The 22,057-nt window shown below is 36.5% G+C and overlaps 1 protein-coding gene and 1 long non-coding RNA gene across 15 annotated transcripts in view; one reads left to right on the top strand and one right to left on the bottom strand.

Moving 5' to 3' along the window:
- EML1 (EMAP like 1) overlaps positions 1–22,057 on the bottom strand; it is a 131,053-nt gene that overhangs the window by 7,626 nt on the left and 101,370 nt on the right. For all 14 annotated transcript variants that reach the window (XM_052783135.1, XM_052783130.1, XM_052783138.1 and 11 more), the window contains 14 exons: positions 20,193–20,342; positions 18,247–18,316; positions 16,225–16,335; positions 13,742–13,837; positions 13,076–13,210; positions 11,597–11,696; positions 9,358–9,512; positions 8,056–8,181; positions 7,661–7,792; positions 3,423–3,490; positions 1,757–1,845; positions 1,127–1,224; positions 914–1,001; positions 632–727 (listed from right to left, as the gene is read on the bottom strand). In XM_052783135.1, the coding sequence (XP_052639095.1) occupies positions 632–727; positions 914–1,001; positions 1,127–1,224; positions 1,757–1,845; positions 3,423–3,490; positions 7,661–7,792; positions 8,056–8,181; positions 9,358–9,512; positions 11,597–11,696; positions 13,076–13,210; positions 13,742–13,837; positions 16,225–16,335; positions 18,247–18,316; positions 20,193–20,342 (1,514 nt within the window). The remainder of the gene's footprint in view (positions 1–631; positions 728–913; positions 1,002–1,126; positions 1,225–1,756; positions 1,846–3,422; positions 3,491–7,660; positions 7,793–8,055; positions 8,182–9,357; positions 9,513–11,596; positions 11,697–13,075; positions 13,211–13,741; positions 13,838–16,224; positions 16,336–18,246; positions 18,317–20,192; positions 20,343–22,057) is intronic.
- On the top strand, positions 3,847–7,900 carry LOC128139956 (uncharacterized). The gene is made up of 3 exons (XR_008234562.1): positions 3,847–3,902; positions 6,638–6,730; positions 7,680–7,900. It is a non-coding gene; the product is annotated as an uncharacterized LOC128139956 (long non-coding RNA).

The following is a 22,057-nucleotide window of genomic DNA, read 5'->3' as shown; positions in this document are numbered from 1 at the left end:
GCCGCCTGTTTTACCGTGAGGACTCAAGAAATTTGAAGCTTCCTGTACTCAGCTTTTATAACGATCTGTCTAGTTCTGCATGCACTGTGGAGTGAGTACAAAGCTTCAGAGTACATTGGAGAAAGCAGCTCCTTCAAAACTGGCAGAAGTCCCATGGAAACAAACTATCCTGATTTTGTTACGTTTTTCTTCTTTCTTCTTGCATTCCTTTCACCTAATTTAACTGCTATATATTGTATCAAAATACATTATAAGTACTTAATGACAGAGACTGTCACCCATTTTGTGTTTGCACAGTAACTAGTGCAAAAGAAACTGGTCCTGGTAAGGGGATTTGGCCCAGTAGCTGCTAAAAATGACAAGAAGCAGCTCTAGCGTGACAGAAAGGGCAGTATGTGATTTCTTGTCTCCCACTTACGTTGTAATTTGATTTTTGTACTTGAAGCAAGAATATTAAATCAGAGTCTTTCTGGATTGAAATAAGAGGACAGATTGTAATAAAAATGGCATAACAGAAGTGCTGTATTTTTCCCTGAAATATGAATAGTCATGTTTCATAAGAAAAAGTTGGCAATCCAAGTGTTTGTTAATAACAAGAATGGTAAGAGCTTGTCAGAGGAAAGACACTTACCAAACACATGGAATCCTAAAGTACAGGTGTAAGTGGCCCATTCTATATCTCTAGTTGTTTCAACACTCACAACTTGTTTACAAGCAGAGGGGATCCCTACAAAAGAAAAAGAACAACCACATAGTAACATTTTTAATTCTCAAATTGTATAATTTTTTTATTGCACCAGATGAATTAAAACATATGGTTTATCTTGGCAGTTATATGGTCTCATTTAAATTTTAAATGTGTATTAGACTGCCTGAACTTTGCACAAAAGGACTAAATATAATTCTTACTCACAGTATAAGATTTCATAGTCTCCTGAATTAGACACAAGATACTGTGAATTAACAGACCAATCCAGATGAGTAATGAAGCTGGAATGACCCTACAAAGAGAAAAATATTGTATTAACTGCACTAACAGTATCTCTCTCTGTGACAGTATTAATACAGTGCTACAAAACATACTTAAGTTGTTAATATTGAACCAGGAGGAAAGAAGGTTACTTACCGAACATTTGCCAATTCTAGTGTACTTTCTTCCATTTTCACTTACACCATATATATAAATACAGTTGTCATGGGAACCTATTGCCAAGAAGTTTCCATCTATAAACACAAAAGTGAACTATAATTATTCCTGTAAGAAAGAACTTAGGCTAATTTTGAAAATTTAGTGTGTCACAGACAAGAGGAACTGTTCTTAAAGGCCTTGATACAGAAAAATGAAAAAATAAAATTCTGCTTTTTCTTTTTCAGTTGCATATTGATGCATGTTTCAAGATTACAAAACAGCAAGTTTACACTGCAAATATTACTGTTAAAAACACATGACACTTCTGGAAGCAACTACAGTCCATTTAGGTCTAACCTGACTGCAACAACCTGCACAGTTAAGTCATATTTGTTTTTTTTATTTCCCAGTGAAACCATATTGAACATGTGGGAGAGGGAGGAGGGGAGGGAGGGAAAAGAAAACTAGAGCTGAAGATACCACCCATTCAGTGTTGCCCATGTTTCATGGCATTTTTATTTTCAACTTCAGTACGGCAAGTGGGGAGTTATTTTAAAACAAACCAACCCCAAATTTAATAGAAAAATTCAATGCTTTTTTTTAACCACTAAATAAACACTCTCAAACCTGGTGAGTAACGCATTACAGACAGCTGTTCGTTTCCATCTGTGTGTACAGTGACCAAGTCTTTTGTTTCTGTGTCAAACACAAACCACCTGTTGTAAATACAGAAAGAGGCCAATAAATCGTTCCATAAGGAATTCAAATCTACTGTAATCTTGACCAACTTTTCTTCTGTCAAAATAGCATAAGTTTTACACCAAGAAAGGAAAAACAGCAACTGCTACTCGGTTTGGTTTGTTTTTACTTTAACACAAGGATAGTTTCTTTCCCATGTTTTTTAACCAGAAAAATGATAAGACATTGACCCTGATATCAATCTTCAGATTTTAGTCATTTTACTGTGTGTCATGCATTAGAATAAAGTAAGCATTACATACAATGACCTTTCTCCTTTAATGACCCTCCTCTATGCTATGCTGATGTTTAAACTGATGCCTACATTAAACCCCAGAGCAAAGGAAAACACAAGCAAGAATCAGGACCATTCTCTTTTGATAGAAGGATTAGCTTTATTTATTAATTTATTTTAAAGTTAATTAATTTATTAATTTTTAATTAATTAATTTTAATGAACCAAAATTTAATTTGCGGGAATGCGTAGAAAGGACAAAGATAAAATTCGCATTTCAATACTTGCATCAAATTCTTAAAGACAAAGTAAAGATTCCTCTCAAAGCTTCTCCTTTTGATTTACTTTATTTAGTAAATAAAGTAAATTTTGTAACTAAAGTACATCCTTTATTTATTTAGGATTGATATGCAATCCCAAATAATCTTGGCTCATAACCTGTGAGCATCCTATATGTTCTCAGTTAAGTGGAGCTGTTTTCAATACTAACAGCAAAGTCTGCCCTCAAGTGATACTAAAGGAGAGGACGAAGTTACAGTGAAGGTACTCCTTCCTCCTATGACAGACAACCAAGGCTAAACCCAGGGTCTGCCGTTGACTCACTGTGTGACCAAGGGCTCAATCTGCCCTGTAAAAAGGAGATACTATCTTTCACCTCGGTTTTGTCTGTCTTGTTTATGCCTTTTCAGGCAGAACAAGTCTCTTAATATGCATTCTTACGCTATGTCTAGCACAGTGGAACACTTGCCAAATTTTTGTTAAAACCTCTGGTTGTCACTGCATTAGAGATAATAAACCACTTGCTAAATTTTCCAATGAGCAACTTTTTTCTATGTGATTTCCTCTATGCTGCCCTACAGGCCTCAGAGAAGATCTCCGTGCACATCTGCAAAGTTAATTCATTATCTCAGACTCCTCTTAGCCTCTCCTTTGCCACAATGGACACAAGGATTTAACATTTAAGTCACTGGTGCAGTGACAGCACCTCCCACGCACGGTCTCACTGCTAACCGAGGCTTCCTGCCCTGTCCAAATCCATCTCCTGGCACTGATCTCAGACTGCCGCTCTCCCAGGGCAGAAACCATCTCTTCGTTCTGTGTTCATGCAACACTCGGCAAACATGGGGTACTGGTCCAAGACTGGGGTTTCTAGGCACTAAGGCAATACAAATAAATTTCACTCTGAAATTCAGTAGAAATCAATAGGGGATGAATATATGTCATGCATACATCTGCAAAACAAGAATGTGAACTGGGACATGAGCTGGAAAAATCATGTAGCGTTTGTTGGTGCCCAAGGTGTAGCTCTGTGCATCTTACCTGCCGGTCAGCGTCCCTACTGCAACAACAGGTGCTGAAGGATGAAAACCTGAAGACTGTGCAGGATCCTAAAATGTTTCAGAAGGAAGCACACTTTTTTACCAGTCCAAGTTATCACAAAAACACTGTTCAACTATCTGTCTCAGGAACAGAGTAAGTCTCTCTTGTTGATTTTGGGGGGGGTTGGTTTTTTTTTTTAAATACAAACTTGAGGGAAAAAAAACATTTTTAACTGATTGAAATATTACCCAATAGATTTTTTCCCTCTATATAAGACCACTGTTTTCTTTTCTTCACTATCTAAAAATAACTTGGCAAGTGATTTCATAACATAACATTGGCAAAGGCAGCTTCTCAACAAATCACAAACAAGTAAGAGATAAAAATAACTTATTAAATTAGAGCTGACCTAAGAATTAAATATCAAAGCTGCAGTTTACCTACTGTCTAAAGGACAAGCAAGTACCTTCTTCAACAAAGGTAGGTATCACTTTGCATGGAGGGTTAAAGCCTAACTTCTACGCACACCACCACATTTTTCAGCACCTGCCTGTTGCAGTTTAGTGGGAGATTAAGGGCATAAACTGGGTTTCTTATTTTGATACGCAATTTTAAAACATTTTACTTTGTATCGTGTATTATTATGGAGACAGGTAGAATTGCAGTGGTGTTCTTATGACTTAAACATATGCCTAAAAAACAAGGTAAGCATTTTCTTTCTAATAACCTGTTCAGTTACAAAGAATGAGCTCCAGAACTTTTCAGGTTATAGCAGAAAGTCCCAAAATAAATAGCTTATTTTTTCTGATACCTGCCAAAAAAAATTTTAAAATGTAAGCAAAAAAAAAAAATCCAGTAACATATCTCACAGAAACACTTATGTCCTTGATTTTCTATATTCTAAAATAGTATCACATTGTAGCCATATTAGTAAACCTGTTCACATTTTTTGCAAGTTGTAATTACTAGCCCTAGAGGCTAGGTGTAAGGGATACTCTCATTAATTTTAAACTAGTGACTAATTTCAAAGACATTACTAACTCTAAAGAAATTTCAGAGAATTGTTGAGATCCAGGATTTCTATACACGTTCTAAACCACTACAGTAGTCCAGAAAGGAAAATTTGCTAATTTTTTTAAAGTATAATTTCATAGTAAGTGCTAAAATATTCTCTTGAATAAACCAGAGGTTCAAACTGTGAATTTAATGAGCAGTAACTTGTACTCATAACTACATTAAAAAGCTTTTACATAGATCTCTATGACAAAAATAGTTTAACCCATGAAATGATTTAGTTTAACATGAAATGATTTATTTACTCTAGATAATCAGTCACTGATTCATGAAACAATCTCAGACATTTCAAGTCATTAATAAGGAGATTATTGTCAAGATTGATAATAGAAATCTTGTCTTAATGAAGTGGTGTGTACTTGGAGGGGAAAAAAAATGATCCTAAATCTAGTTTAATAGTCCTACTGCTGTTGCCATCAACCTTTTCAAAAGCATCAAGGTAAATAAAGCAGTTTCTTAAACGTTTCAATAACAACACTTTCTTAGAGAGCGTCTTATATTTGCAAAACCACAGCTAAATATTAATTGAAGCTCACTGTAAGTCAATCAGCTAAACTCCAGTTCTGTTTTTCAGAGGACAAGGATAAAACAGTGGAAATGATGTCCTTTTTTGAGTTGATGATTACTTAAGTAACTTTATTTCTGAGATAGCACCTTATCTGATTAATAGATTTGTTCCTGTTCCCCATATTGTACTTATCTCCACTAATGATGTTTCACTATCAACTTAGACTTCTAAATGCTCTTTTCTTTAGACTGCAAGGGAGCAAAGGGCCAAATTTTGCACTTCTCTCCATGACTATAGGCCCTCCTCCTGTAATGAGAAATATATCAGAAGTACTAACTTCTTATTCTTCCACCTTTTTTGAAAGTGTATGCAAGTATACAAAAACATACACCTTTACAGTGAGCAAAGGATCACATTAGTACCTGCAACTGAATTACACAATGATTTTTTTCCAACAAAAAAGAAATTTATTAAGAAAGCATAAAAAATGGTACCCATGATTTTACTTTCCACTTCGGGATATTTATAAATAAGACTTGCACAAAACCAGCCATGCACCATTTCTAAATAATCAAACTAAATCTCCACAAAAAAACTATGATAAAGGCCTATGTAAAAGTTTCCAGTCGTGTCACTGTTTGTCACTCTGAATTGCATGTGAAGGAGTTGCTGCAATCGAATGTGTTCATATTCCATACAGTACAATATAGTACACTGCTATTGCTGTATTTCAAAACAAAAAAAGGCACCAGTTTATCTTTGTTTTTGAGAGTCTACCAAGACAGATCCTGGAAAATTTGGTTTATAACTGCTCACTGATTTTTAAAAATACGTTTTATCATTGAAGTTCATAGCCCAACTGTGTTGGTATTTATTTTATCTTGCATTTGGCATCTTGGTAACAGTTCAACAGATTTGCAAGCACGTTAAGATTTTGGTGCGTCTCAAGATTGACCATTCCCCTAAGGCCCAGCTACAGTATTCCTGAAGACTGAAGGGGAGAGAGCTTATTTTTAAAACCAAATCATATTAACATATCTTAAAGCCTAAAATGTTCAAGAGGTAGGAAAATGCAATTATCTGCCTGCCTCTCGGGCCAAACTCTTAGTATTATTGATTTCCATTTTTTTACATTAAAAAAACTACTTTTGTTTTCCTTTCTTTTAAGCCCTTATACTACAGGCCAATCTGTCTTTATAGCCCAGGCACTGAACTGTGAAAATACGGCCCCATCTCTGGGGCGGAAACTAGTGATTTGGTCTCTCCTGTCAATTTAGAAGCTTCCCACGTCAACAAAAATATGGATCTTAGAACGTATGACCTTGGTTAGACAGAATAAATTCCAATTTCCACATTCACCAAGCAAGTGTGATTTAACAAGTGCATAAAACTGGAGCGGGATACTATGAGACAGTTTGGCAAACACTGTTCTGTTAAGACTGCATCAACCTGATGCCACAGCATATACTTACTGCAGATGCATTGTATTCAGTGAGTGTTATCACTACTAGCCTTAACTTAAAGTGTTACGTAGGCCTGAAAATGAACAATCTTTTTATGAAAAGAAGTTGCATAATTAAGATTTTCAAAACTTCATGTAAACTAATAAAGGATTATTTACTATATCACACAGAAAGCACTTTTGTCAGCAACATGAGGGTCATCTATAAGTTACTGGCTACAATTTGATCTGCAAACTTGTGTATTGGATACATATCTACACCAGGTACTGTTTTCTTTTTCCTGAAGTAATTTTTGAACTTTTCCACTGTACAGAGGGCAGATAAGAAAGACTGAGAAGTAACTTGTTCATTGTGATCAGTACATGTATCTCCAAAAAAGCATACTCTCACACCTATTAAAAAAAAACCTAGAGAGAAGACTGTTTGAAAAAAAAAAAGTGATAGTAGTATCTCAAAATAGAGATATAAAAGCAAGACCACTGTCTCTAGGAGATAAGCCGATGTCTTTTTATGGGTAAATATTTAGAAAAGTGATCAGGTGTCAAAAAATGTATGCTGAAAAATCGGTTCCTAGTGATACATGTAGTAATCAAGACCACATGTTACCACAAAGCTATTAGGAGTCTGCAGATACACAATTATGCTTAAACACAGTATAAAACTGAACCTCCACTCAGTATTCCTTCAGTACCTAAACACCAAGTTTCATACCAGAGACAGGAAGTGAAATCCAAAACCCAAATTTGTTTATTTGTGAACAGGATGTATAAAAATACTAATAAATTATAGAAAATAAATTAAGAAGGCCAAAAATGTCACCAAAAAAATCTTTTCCTTCTGAATTCTGACTATCATGCTCAGGATGGTAGTAATCCTCATCACAACTACTTCTAAACGATAAACATTTCCTAGCCTTATATTTGTGGTTCTCTTCCTATTAAAAAAATAAAAACATCAGCAGCACTGTACACTTCTATATGATACAGCATGTAGATCCATATAACTGGGTTAAAGGTTTAAAATTCTTGTTTTTAAGAATTTTACATCCATTTTCAGAAAGACAAATTTTATGACTCTCATTTTTTTCCTCAAGTTAATACTTTAAGATATTTTTAATCAATAATCTCATGAAAAACTCAAATTACTTGAGAAGTTCAGTAAGATGAGCAGAGTTGTGTTTAATAAATTTATACCTCTATAATCTTGTTCCAGATAGGACGATGTGTGGTAGCATCCCAGAGGGTAATGTGTTTGTCATGTCCACAAGTGAAGAACTGAGGTTTAGAGGAATGGACTGCAAGACCCCAAAGCTCATCAGTGTGACCCTACACAAGCAGAAACACTTCTTGACAAGAAGGACAGTACCATCAAAACTAAACATGTTTAAACAGGATTAAAATGACCAAACTATATATTAAAGCATTACAAAAATATATTGGCTTAGATAGATGCATATTTATAATGTTATTTACTGCCAAAAGTACTGTAATAATAAATCAAATAGATGCATATTTATGAAACTTAACTTTAAGCAATACCTTTACTGCTATTACGCACTTAGAAATGTTCTTGTAAGGCAACAGCTTACCTGGGTAATTGGGAAAAAATCTCCTGATAGCGTGCCCTGTAGGACGAAGTTTCTAGTGGTTCCTATTAATACAACGTCCCCTTTTCCCTCTGCTACTGTTCTTATTGGACCAAACTGCTCTGGAATCTGTGGTCATAACAGACAAACAGATAAGTCAGACAATTTTTCAAGCGTTGCTATTTTTGAAGACATATGGCATAGCAAATGCATTTTAATAAGTGTTGCACAGAGAAGAAATGAAATGGATGAATATATATGTCTGACTTTCAAAAGTTTATAACAACTTGCATCAGCTCAGTAACTGTCTTTATAACACTACAAGAAAAGACATCCTTATCTGCAGAATACTCTGTACAGATAAACCAAGTATTTCAACAAACAGAAAAGGTTCCATCATGCTGTGCTAACTTGATCATATTTTAACTGCAGCTATGGTATCAGACTAAGCATTTCTACTCAGAGATAGTGTCAAGCTTTATAGTACTTTCTTGCAAGGAATGTTTCTTTAATTGCAGCCTAGGTTCTGAAAGAGTCAGTGCAAATCTCCAATATAAAGTGCAAGGGAAGATGTGAAATTTAAAACAACAAGGAATACCACTATAAGAACAAATAATAGAAAAAGAAGGATACCATGGTTAGAAACAGCATAAGCATGTACCTTGTGCTGTGTTAAAACCTGAATTACCAAGACAGACATGCCATTCCAGTTCCATGTATATTTGCAACATTTAATAATATATAGTAGAGTTGAAACCCTTCCTCAGAGTTTTGATTGTTCTCTTACATTTCAGTATGTAAACAGTCATGTAGTTCTGTCCAAACAAATTCTGCTTTAATCTTTCAAGTTCCTACATAGCAACTGAATTCATTTTCAGAATTTCTTTTTTAAATAAAGAACACTAACCAAGAAATTAATGAAAAATGTAAGTACTAAAACCCCCCAGAAGCCCTCACATCATTCTGGAAAAGAGGAAAGTACAAAAACTTTTTAATATTGTAATACTCCGAAGTGAAAATTACCTCACATTATTAATTGCAAAGAAAGGAAGAAATAATATGAAAAAGTATGAATACAAGATTTGTTTTCCAGTTACCATAGATCTTAAAAAGGAAATGCTATGTTAATGAATAGGCTATCATAGGAATGACCTGATGACTCAAATGATACTGCATTTTACCATTGATTTGCTTTCCCACAAAATACACATCCATAAGAAAAAAATTGATTTAAAAAGCTCTGTTCAGAAGAAAGCTAAAATTTCATTTTGAGTAGCAGAGTAATTTCAAGATAGGTGATATCACCTCAGTTTTGTGAAGTTTTTGGTAGTTTCCATTCCAAGATATCAGCTTTCGGTCTTTTCCTCCTCCTGATACTAATGTGCCATCTCGCAGCATACACAGTGCAAAAATTCCACCCTCATGTGCCCCTTGAACTGCGTGGCTTATTCTGTTGGTACCTGGACAGAAGGAGAAAAAACTTTACTACTGAAATACTCAGCTTAATAGCTCCTTTTTCCCCAGGTTTTTTTCTCCATTTCTCTACTACCTGTCAAGGATTATACCTAAACAATGGTAATGGGCGGCATGGAGTGTTGCACCAAAATGCACAGACTCACAGAAGAGACTGAATTAGTACATCTTAAGAACATATTTCCCCATCTCAAAAATGACAAGTACACATACTCGCTCAGCCTAGTTCAAACACAAAGTAAAATAGGTTCATTTAAACTTTCATGGGGGTTTAAGCTAAACTGTTTGACATGGCATTTGACCTGCAGTAGCACTACACACCTCATCAACAAAGAAACCATAACCCAGTCGCTTGTTATCCTTCAAGGACATTCCACAGCCTCCAGACACCAAACTTGCACCAAAACCGAAGTAAGCTAGAGGTCTTTGTACGTCTGGCAGAAGGTGCTGAATCACCCTCCCAAAGAGCCTGTACTTCTTTACTGATGAATTTGGCTTGTTCAAGTACCTTCTTAGGCTCCAAACACCTTCAAAACCAGCTACATTAGTTTAAGTATCTCTAGTTTGATGAACTGTTACTATTACGAAGTATAAAGAAATGATTACTAGTAATTCTATGACTGAAATGTGCATCAAAGCTTGGCTAACTTTATGTTTAGCTCAAGCAAGGGGCTGATGCAAGTTAGGAAGAAACAACTGCTTTTTCCTTTATAATTGTCCTTTTGCTAAGGGTACTCTGACGTGGTGGAAGGAGCCCTCACTTCAACATAGAGCTCTGAGTCAAAAGTAGTGAAGACATATAGAAAAACAAGAACAACATTTTTGTCCAACCCAAAAGAACTGGCAGAGGCGAGGAGATCTTGCAGCACACAAAGAATTCCCTTTCATTCCTGGGAGAAAGGGCAGAGGAGGCTGCTTGCAGTCAAGGCAGAAATTAGTCTACCGGCATGAAGGCAAATGGGCTCCTGAGCAGTGCACTGACCCTACCATGCCAGCAGCTGCCACTGTCTCCTTTGTCTGTTGGCAGTCCAAAATAACAACCAAGAACGGGGAGGAGATGGGACTCTGCAATTTCTAAACTCCATTTGGAAGGAAAAGTGTTCAAGTGCCTTGCTTTAAACTATCATAGGAAAAAGAAAAGGGAAATAAAAGAGGAAGTGAGTTACAAGCACCATCTCCACCCCTTTCTTCAACAGTAGTGTATTGGTCAAAATCACAAGGAGATAACTGCCTGATAGTCCTTGGATGAAAAAAAGTCTACAAAAAACAGCTCAGTAAGGCTCAACTGCGTAACTGATTCACCATGTTGCTTCCCAGGTCTTGTATCCTTTGGAGTATCTTGGGAGAAGGCACTGAGTAAATAAGCAGCAGCTGTCATCTATATCCCTTCTTCCTTTACTAATAAGGCCTCCTTTAGGGGATTCTCCTTATTCCTATGCATGGCATCTCACGCACTAAGTAAACGTTTAGGATGTTGCTGCTGTTTGCCTTCCGGCAGGCATTGCCTTCTGCCGCCTAAAAAAAAAGTCTTTTCCTACTAGAAAATGCTTTTTAAGAAGTTTGTCCTATCCATCTGTTCTTTTGAAATAAAGCTGAGGAATTCAATTAGATCTGCATATATTTTAGCTTGGCTTCCTAGGAAAATAAATAAAGCTATTTGTTGTCTTTTTAAAAGTGTATGTCAATAGGCATAATTTTTGCAAACACTACAGAGTGACAGTACAGGAGACCGGAGATCATGAATTACATTAACAGTGTTTCTTACTATCACACAATGATTAAGGAAAAGAACTTTTCCTGCCTTTTCTTATGTCAGTAAGAGCCACATATGCTGGCATAGCTGCATGATTCAACATTTGACCATAGGGAACACATTCTATAGAATTTTGTGCTCTAGCAGTATGTTCTTTAGGTGCTCATAGAGGAGAATCCAGACATAATCTGCTGGATTGGTCTTGGGAAAGAACTCAAGATAAACAAAATTTTTTATTCTTAAAGTGAAGCTACACTCATGTAAAAATTCACAGTCTTTTATATTAAAATTTCACTATTAACTTCAATCTTGTCTTACCTTTCCCCCAAACCAAAATGTTTCCGCTTGAGTCTCCTGTAATAGTATCACCATTTTCAGAAAAGGTCACACACAGGACAAACTTTGGCTTCTCTTGTTTCTGTATGGTTATGAAAAATATACACTCACAGCAACACACAACCCAGTCATTTTAACTGTCCGCATTTGAGTAAATTAGTTTAGTCTTATACAGCTCTATTATTACTTAAATATCTACACAGGAGTTAAACACGTTCCTACGGTCTAAACAGTTAATCTGTGCAAGGGCAAAAGGTGTATCAGCTGAGGTTGGTGGCCCAATCCTGCACCCTTTAATTACAAGTTGTGGACAGAGCAAGTGAGAAGGCCTGCCAACTTTTAACACAAGACCAGGAATGCTCTGAGATAAACCGAATCCCCCAACTCCCACATAATCCTAAAGGCTTTAAGTATTTAGGAATGGCTGAAGATATAAACAAGCTTTATTACTGTAATTTTTAACTCCAAAATTAGAGAGTTTGGCTGTAGTGTAAGAATTAAGAAATCATCTCTTGAATGAATCCTAAGGTTCAGTAATGGAAACATTGCTTTGAGACCCTGCACTTAAGATACTGACAGCAAGAAAACAGTGTAAGGGGAGAAAAAAAATTCACTAGCTAGTAGCTTCTAAGGACACTATTTACAATGTTTGTTGTCTACCAGTGTGTACGGCCTCTTTCTCCCTCAAACTAAGAACTGTTCTCAACTAGGGGCACCACACTTCTCCATCTGGAACAACCATCGAGAATAACAGAGCCATAACATAGGCAGAAATCTGCCCAAGTAGCTTAGATGTTAAAAATGAATGAAAAATAAAATGTAACAAAAATTAAATGCATTATCTCAGTATCTCCTCCTGATTTCACATGAAGTATATTAATTGACATTGCAAAGTAGTTGTTTTGACTATATTTGTGAGCCACGACTCCACAAGCAGTTAACTAGGCCTTATCGGAGTTATCTGCAGTCACCACTAACATCCCTCATTTGTGCAGGCAGCTGCTGTAGAGCTTAGTCTGTATTTAAGAACAAAACCAAATCAAGACCATGAAGTGAAAATGCTATTTACCGAATAGTGGCCAGCTCAATCTGTATTTGAATTACATATGTGTATGTATCTGAGCAGAACAGAGGGAAAGGGAAGAATATTCATATTCACGTAATTTATGGGGTTTTGCAAGTCTTTCCTCTGACAAAATAAAACCCAGCATGAATCACTCTAGGAAGGAACAAAACACTCTGCAAGGAACAAAATGGTAATTGCATTTCAAAACTTCATTGTGGAAGTTTTACCCCTGGAAAAGTTCTCTGTGCCATACCATGAATATTACCTGAGCTTCTGCAAAAATTCAAGTTTAATAATGATCAGTTGTTTTGATTTACTCAAACCTTATTAACCCTTACTTCTGTATGACTGTACCATTACTATAAACATAAAATTAAGGAAATATTTTATTTTACCTCAAATAATCCTTGCTTTTTAATAAGGGAATTCCCTTCTAGTGTCCAAAAATAAAGGTGTGATTTTCCACAAGTAACTATTATATTTGTATCAGTAGGGTGAAAATCTGCAGCAAATACAGCCTCATTAGAGCACTTGGAAGGAAAAAGAAAAACATTGTATCAAAATTTAAAATTCAAAGAAAACAAAACAGTATGAAATCGTTCTCTAGTTAGATAAACTGATACTCCTGATATAAGAAAAATTCTGAGCTATTCATGTATTAATGTAGTCTGGAATATTTTCGGTATAACACTTTGAAGTCAAAAGATTTTATGTTTTTATAAGTTAGCATCAAAAGTTATCCTTCAAAACCATGTCACATAATGAGAAGTTCTACACATAAAAGATTAGTTTAAGACATTTCATTTCTGCACATGCTCCTATCATTGCTGCCTAGACTTTTCTAATCAATTCTAGAATGACAACAATAGCAAAATTTAAAAAAAACCAAACTACAGGGATAATCTCAACAGAGAGAAAATATTCCCTTTCTTCACATTCTTTGCCTTTTATAAAGTGAAAGTGTTAAAAAGGCACAAGAAGTTAAATATAGAAAGACATTTTATGACAAGAAATCCAGATCTATACACAAGCAAGTAGTACAAAATATCTTATTGCAACACCTTGACGTCTGCCAGCTTTTCTTCTTTCTGCCAGTCCCACACAGAAAGCACGTGGTCATTTGAGTCATCCACGGAGCACAGGCTACTTCCTCCATTCTGAAGCAAAACATGGAAAATATTAATGCATTGCCCAACCAACATGAGAAACATATGAATACATATTCAAAATAATTAAATACTTATGTGTAGGTGAAAATATTTATACATATTTACACTTTGTTATACTTTTAGTTATCCCATAGATCTCGATGAAATGTAACAATTTATAGGGTCATTGAAAAATAGGGTTAAAAAGGGATCTAGAAGAGGAACTCTTGCAAGCTGTAGACAAAGAGACTATGTCAGGAATGAGGTAGGTATCTCTTTTCAAACATTCAGTAATGGAAATTCCAAAGGCAAACTACACATCATTACCTATTCTATTAAGAAAGCTTTTCCTGATAATTACACTGAATTTCTTTCTTTGCAATTTAAACCAATTACTTCTTCTCAGATCTGCTATGGACATGGGGAACAATTTTCCTCTTCATATAGGAGTAATGGATTCAAACCAGGGAACGTAGTAAGAAATTAGAAAACAACTTATTCCTGACAGGTGTCTTTTTTATAGTTATGTCTTCTATCAGTCTTTCTAATCTTAATGGCCCTAATTCCTGTAGTCTTTCTTCATGCATCATATTTCCTAGACCTTCTCCAGGTGGTACCCATTTTTCTGATGTGGGAATCCAAATACTGGATGAGGAGCTCCAACTGAGACTACCTGAACTGAAGGGAGCTGCCCGACACCGGTTTCACTAGTGATGGGAACTGCTGTACAATCATCAGATCTTTTTCCAAACAGTAGCTATCTGGAAGGTACTTTTTGGACCATTTTTCCCAATTACTTTGGTGTTCATTCCTAGCTGCATGTCTACAGTGGAATAAACCCTCAAGTAATGTCCAATTGCTTTCCAACCCATTCAAATATGATTTTTGTATCCTGTTGCTCCTGGCATGAGCTACGTTAGCTTTGACTGCAGATGAGCTTGCTGGAACAGACTGAGGCTGTGGTTACACAAGCACTCCTTTGGCAGCAACGCTGACACAAACAGTCCTTCCTCTGCCACCCACAGCACAGCCACTTGTTGCTGCCTCTTGAGCTGAGACTCTGCAAAAGTTTGGGCTATCACAGAGTGAGCCTCTTTGGGGAACAGATCAATTTGGGGGGGAAAAGAAGACCCAAGCAAACTCTGCTTTGTTTTGTTTATATATGAGGTTGCTTGGTTGTTTTCCTGATGCATCAGGCCCCTAATACACATCTCAGACACAGCTACAAAAATAACTGCACCCAGGCAACTCAAGAGGTGGGACACAGACAGGACTGAGTAGCCAGCCTGAAGAGAGGGCTTTCTAAAGTAAGATAAGCAGTACTGCTGTGGGATGGGAAGTGATGCTTAGGACGAGGCTAAGCTATGACTGAAATCACAGCATAAAGCAAACATATTAAACACTTGCTTTCTTCAGCGATCCTCCATTATTAAGTACCTATTTCTTCCTCCAGGGAGATATTTACAGAGTATTTGCTTGCTATTCCTTTTTAATTATCCTTCAAAAGCTGATCTTGAACTGTGTTGGCTTTCACCTTTGTATTCTCAACCAGCTCCCCCAATTCACTCCTCTCTTCTCTGCTTTCTATAAAATATGTCATCAATAGATTTCAAATGTTTGTGGAAACTGAAGTACATTTTGCCTAGGGAATATACCATTTAGTCCTCTCCTTTTTAAAAATGCAGTCAAGACAACCAGACACCACCACATACACGGCTTACGGATTCTGTTCTACGCAGAGAGTTTTTAGACTTGTGCGTGTCAGGTTACAGACTCATGTTTTTATATGGGACTTGAATGCTGCCTATGTCATCTTTTTTTTACCTCCCTGATAGCCTAGAGTTCAAAGGATGGTGCCGGGAGGCTAACAGGATTCTAATTCTTTACCATCCTTTATGCAGATGCCTTTGCTGCTTTCAAGCCAAAGATTTTGCTCCTCCTACGGGAGCTCCAATTTTTTAAATCCAAAATCAGTGGTACAGGCCATTGTAAAAGTCTTTCATCAGTCATTCTTAGGCACAGTGAGGGGGTTAAAAGATGCGGAGAGAGTAACTTTCTTATGTAGGGAGAAACACAATGGGATGACTAAAGAGAAGAAGTAAGGACACCGAAATTTCAAGAACACAAGTACTTCTGCAACCGCTTGTCCCCGAAGAAATTAATTGCATTTTATGGTAAACATACGATAGACCTCTGAGACTGCTGAGACATTGGTAACTTTAATAGCAACATAAACTGTTGGAAACAATCGGTTTGTAAGCATTCCTCCTCTAAAGAGGAAACTGAGAGAAAAGACAGCTTGGAAGTTTATTTTGGTCAAGGAAGCTAAATTTGAAAGACTTCAAAGACCTGTTCAGAGAACATTCTTAATATGACTATTCATTTACTTTACTTACAGATTTAGAAAAAGCAATGCAAGTGACAGCTCGGTCAAAAAAACCCATTCCGATTACATGCAGTGTATTCAGAGTTACAGAATCCCAGACACGCACATGTGGTGGCAATTGCTGTAAAATAGACACAGAAAAAACAGCTGAGGCAGTGGTGGCAAAAACCACCAGGATTTAGAAAAAATGAGAACGCATCCAAAAAAACCCATTTTATCACAATTTAAGGTGTGAAAATTACCAGAACTTCTCTAGAGTCACCCCTGTAAGCACAGATACAATACAAATGATTTGCTGATTACTGTGCCTAGGACCAATATCTGGAACTGGCTATCCAGAGCATACAGCACGGCAGGTCTCACTGATCTCAGTTAGTTCACTGAAGTTAATGGGCACTGAGTCATTCTTCATTAAGTGAAAATTGTTGATGACCTTGCAACTTGAGACTTACAGGTAGGTCCAGGATCATCAGTTTGAACTCTAGCAACCACGATAATTCTGGTCAACGTCAAACAGCAAGTGCAAAAAGAAGCTTAAGAATTTCTAAAATGTAATGAATTTCAATGTCATGAAAACGGCCGTGGAAAAGAACTGTATCTTCAGGCTCTTTTTTACAACTGTAATCGGAACTAGATTGCTTTTTGTATATAAAATTGAAGGTATACATAATGGCCCAAGATCAACTCCCTGTGAAAGCTACGTGGTTCCCCCTCCCTCCCCTCTGCCTTGGATTGCTGCATCACAGAGAGCTCACCCCAGCACAGGCTCAACCCCAACAGTGCAGACAGAACTGCTTCTCAAGGCCGCTAGAGGGCAATCCCAGGAAGTACTTGCTGATCAAGGTTTATTTTAAAAATAGGTAGGGGTTTAACACAGCAGCATCAACCTTTGCAGGAAAACAAGGGCCATGTTTTATTCTCCCTTTTTTCCCTGCCCTTTCAAATGAAAAGAACATGTTTTATTACAATATCAGAAAGAAAAGCAAGAGCCATCAGTCTTTCTTGCTCATAAGTAGTGAAACTGCCCTTTAACATAAATAAATATATAAAAAAAATCAAGGCCATCCCAGTACGTGTTATGTCAATGGCTTTTATATAAGCTTACCTATATACCACATTCCCCTCGAGCATAGACATCAAACCTTTAGATTTTATTTCACAAATACAATGGTAATTGTATTTATGAAGTTAAAAAAATAAATACCAGACATTTCTCCAACACACAATAAAAATTAATAGTTTATGTTACTCAACTAAGTTATCTTTACATAAATGTTATATTGCATAACTGGGATTTTGTTTTCCTCATTTAAAGTAGTTAGCATATAGATAATCCCTTTTTATCCTAAAATTCTTCTGACATCTACCAAAAACTTTGCAATACTTTGGCTGTGACATCAGCTGCATACTCTGATGAGTAACTTTTTCCTCATGCTCTTCCTGCCTCTGCTTGTACCCATTCTTTCTCACTTGTCTTAGCTCTTTGGAGTAATGTTCATCTTACTGCGTTTAAACAAATTCCTAGCCTACAGCTAAGCTTTACGATAATACAGGTAATAATAGAGAGAAAAATATTCCTGCCTAGATGATGGCAAGAGTAAGCATTTTTTTTTCAGCAAACAACCCAAAGCCATTCTTATTTGTCCTTTGTTTTTGGTAGCTGTGGTCAGAAAGGAAGTTGTACACTGTACAATTTAATCTCCGCTGCTTCTCTGCCTTTTCCCCGCATCCATCTGCCCTCTCAGGTCTCCTCTGTAGCCTCATCCTTCCGCGTCTCTTTTGGAGACCAGCTCCAAATTTACCTTCAGTCTGTGTAAGTAATGGAACCAGAAACCACTGACCACTCTTGATAATGGAACTGGGTAATTTTGATAGTGTGCAATAGGCACTCTCAAATTAAGTTTTGCTTGCGTTCAGTCCTAAAATGTGAGACCAATTTAACTGCAACATGAAAAGAATGTAGCATGTACCATCTTAGTAACATATTCTTATGAAACATAAGCAACTATACATCAGCAAAGGGGTCACTCACTTTTCCATCCTTGGATGTCCCTGCAACTTGACCTGTTGCTATAGTGATCCTATCAGGATGGACGGCCAGGCTAAAAAAAGAAAAGAAAGGGAGGTCAAACATAAAGCCATTTATTGTCCATTTCATCAAACTTTTACATGAGTTTGTAATACATAGCTCTACTTTAGCATGTATCAAACAAGCGCCAGTCTCACTCATGTTGGGATTCATCTCACCTAGATTTAAATGATTGCAGCGTATAAGGAGTTTACAATTTGAGCAAGTTACTTAACTTCAGTTATCTCTAATCAGAGGTTGCAGAGATCTGCTCAGTATAGTCAATGCTGTCTAGTGACAACCCTCCAGAGCAACGTATGTATCCACTCAAATATTGCTCTTCAGACTATATTGACCAGATATTCAGTGACTTTCATAGGGAGATACCAACTTCTCTCTAATACTTTTCAAAAGGTAAAAAAAGTCCTTTAGTAAGTAAGAACAGGATACAGAAATTAGGAGGTTTGATTCTAAAATTAAAACTGAGATTTAAAAAACTGTGATCAATGTTAACTGATGTCTCTAAGAAAAAGCAACCTAAAATTTGTATTAAAGCCTGGAGGACAGCCTATTTTTGCCCTAAATCCTCTCAATTCTTTTTTCACTGCAGCTGCTTTGCATACAGTTCTACAGGCCAAGTGCCCTGCAAAATGAACAGTGGCAATAATTCATCCAGCTTTATAATGCAGAAAGGTATCTTCTTTCCACTGAACCTGAAAGCTTTGAAATATCTAGAGAGTCAGAAAATTTGAAAGAAAGAAATGAAATGGAACAGATCCAAGTTAAAATCTCCTTGTAAAACAACTAGATTATATAAATAATTCAATTTTATGAAACATGTTCACAATGCAACCAGATTTGGTAATCAGGTCTGGTTTTGGCTTTGAGGGACAACAGATTTTTCATAATGCTTAATCTAAAGAAGGGATGTCAAACTCGTTTCATACATTAGGGCACTTCAGATAATCCAGGTACTCTTTTTCAGCTACACTCTGCAAACAGACAGATACCATCAAGATAAACCATATGTTTATTTAGATTTCAATTTAACGATACTGATATTTCCTGATACCTAGTATCCTCTAAGCTTCAACATAGCTGCATCACTTTGAAGCCCAAGCTGGCACGCCTGCATGGCAGCAGACTAACCAGGCTGCTCAGGGCTAGTTCACAGGCTATCTGCCACGACATGTGTGAAGTCTACCAGAAGACCACAAATGACATTAAAACTGTTTTGTTGGCTAGACTGAACCTAAGGGACCTGTATCTGGCACCTAGACCCAGGTAAAGATGAATAATTCAATCCTACTTAAAAAGGGGAAGGCGAAGAGTCTAAAGAAGAAGTTAATGTTAAACCATCCTAAAAATAGAGTAATGAAAATGAGTAGATCTATAGATTATGCCATACTTCTACTTTTCTGTATTCTCAATGTAAAAAGTATATTAGTTATGGAAAATAAATTTTCTCAACTAAATACAAGGAGGAAATGTTAGCAACTGAGAGAAAAAAGCAGAATCTTGAAGAACATCAATACAGCAACTGCATATAGACACATCCAAACTAGGTAGCACAGCACATACAGCAGCACAGACTTCAAGGCAGGTTTCACAAGCAAACCCAGGCTCTGTTAGGGACATATTTGGATATCCTCAGGTCTGTGCCATCACACCCTGACAGCAGTTGCTTCATGTGCTGACTGGATAGAGCTATAACAGACACTTGACATCCTTATCATGACTACAGTCAGACCTTCATTTGATTGTGCAAAGGCATTGTCAGGCATAAGGACCCACCTATGCATGGCTTAGAATTTTCATGACTTGAATTTTCAAAACTACTTTAAAAGACACAACATTACCTCCCAAATACTGTTTTATGAAGAAAAAAGAAGGGTTATTAGGTGACTTACCACTTCACATCATCATTATGACCAGTGTAATGTCTCTGAAGTTGCTCTTCAACATTGAATAACACAACTACAGATGCGATGAAATATACGGTTTCACCCGTTGGAAGAAGATAGAGATTACTGCGACAGTCCCGACCCCTATAACCATAGCTAGCATGTTGGTCAAGCTACAATAACATTATCTACCAATTAAGAATGTTAAAAATAAGGAAAAATGAACTGGATTTTCTGCCCCTCTATTTCCTTAAGTTGGCATCTCTTGCCTTGAGCACAGCTTTATCACTTGACAGCCTTCAGAACTCCCTCCCTTACTACAGTAGACAGCTAAAGTGTTTCACACACTTTGAGTTACTGAAAACCTACATATCCTACAGAAAATACATGGTAAAGAAGATGGGAGTTTGTAGACATACTATTCCTTTAGTATCCTCTGGAATCTGCTAAATACCAGACTAAGGCAGTATTAATTTTGTCCCAAGTGTATTTACTATTTACACTGCTTGACTAATTAAAATAAAAATTTAGACTTGATGGAAACACTAGTAAGTCATTCAGTACATCTCCCTGCATTACATTAGGATTGATTGCATTATCCTGTGTGCAGGTTGATTGATTTCATTATTCTGGGCGTTACCAGCCAGATGGATACGAAACCTTAAAAGGGTTACATCATCCGTTCCCATTTATTTTTGTAGTATTTAAAAGGCAGTGGCCCAGATTCTGACGCTAGTCATATCAACACTAATCTAAAATTAATCTAATGAAATAACTGGAATTAATCCAGAAATAATCTCATTTAGACTGAATGTTAATTCAGCCAAATTATGTAGTTTTATTTGAAGAGTCATTAGGGACTACAACTATTTTGGCTTTCATTTTTTATGGGAACAGAAAGAAACAGCATTAGAAGAATCTTGGCAAAACAGAAGTGCATTCTAATTCAGTCAATATGGAGAAACTGGCTGTGATAAATATATGGGGAGGTACTGAAAGCCCTATTATATAATATTAAAAAGGTACTTGTGCACTATTGTCTACGGTCAATGATAACCCAGTCAATCTAAAATACTCCAGTTAACATTATCCAAGAAGTAAGGTCAATAGTTATCTTACTTCTAAAATAGGAATTTAAGTAACAGCTTGCTGATTTTTCCTAATAAATGCAATAGAAGTAGTGCTGCATACACAACCATCAAAATGTGCATTCAAAAATACAGCTTTCAGACTCCCAAACTGAAATATTTCAGCCAAAGTTCCTTCAAGTTTCAGACATTAAAATTTGAAGACAGGAAAACAACCAGTATCTTCAAATTACAAAGCATTTACTATCAATTTTGAATCTGTCTGTAAAGATTAGAGTAACCACTACAGATTGCTGGACAATGCTTTATTTGTTTATATTTATTTTTCTCTATGAGGCCAGATACCATTACCAACTGAAGCCAACATAAAATTTCCCTAATTCAACAACGTATAATCAAGTTTATAATGAACTAGCAGTTGAAGTTAGTGTAAGGAATTGAACTTTTTTTAAAAAGTGAAGTAAAAGCATTACACAGACATTCATAAGGAACAAATTTCTGTGCATAAAAATAGCTATTAAGTGGGAAAGATTACATTCTTTAGGGAAAATCTCCTTTCTTTATGATTCTTCCTGTGGGGAACAATGCTGCATTCAACCGTTCACATGATTGCTGTTGTCAAACACTCAGTTTGTGTCAGCCTTTTTTCTCAGATGTAAACTCCTAGGGTTGATCTCTCCTTCTCCTCACTGTTTCCCACACTCAGATTCGGTGGCTTCAACTTGGATTTGGAGAGTTGGCACTTCAGGGAATGTTATCTTGACCTTTTCTTTTCACTTGGCC

This window comes from Harpia harpyja, chromosome 3, assembly GCF_026419915.1.
Source record: "Harpia harpyja isolate bHarHar1 chromosome 3, bHarHar1 primary haplotype, whole genome shotgun sequence".
Classification (NCBI taxonomy): Eukaryota; Metazoa; Chordata; class Aves; order Accipitriformes; family Accipitridae; genus Harpia; species Harpia harpyja.
This window is presented reverse-complemented; position numbering and strand designations above follow the sequence as displayed.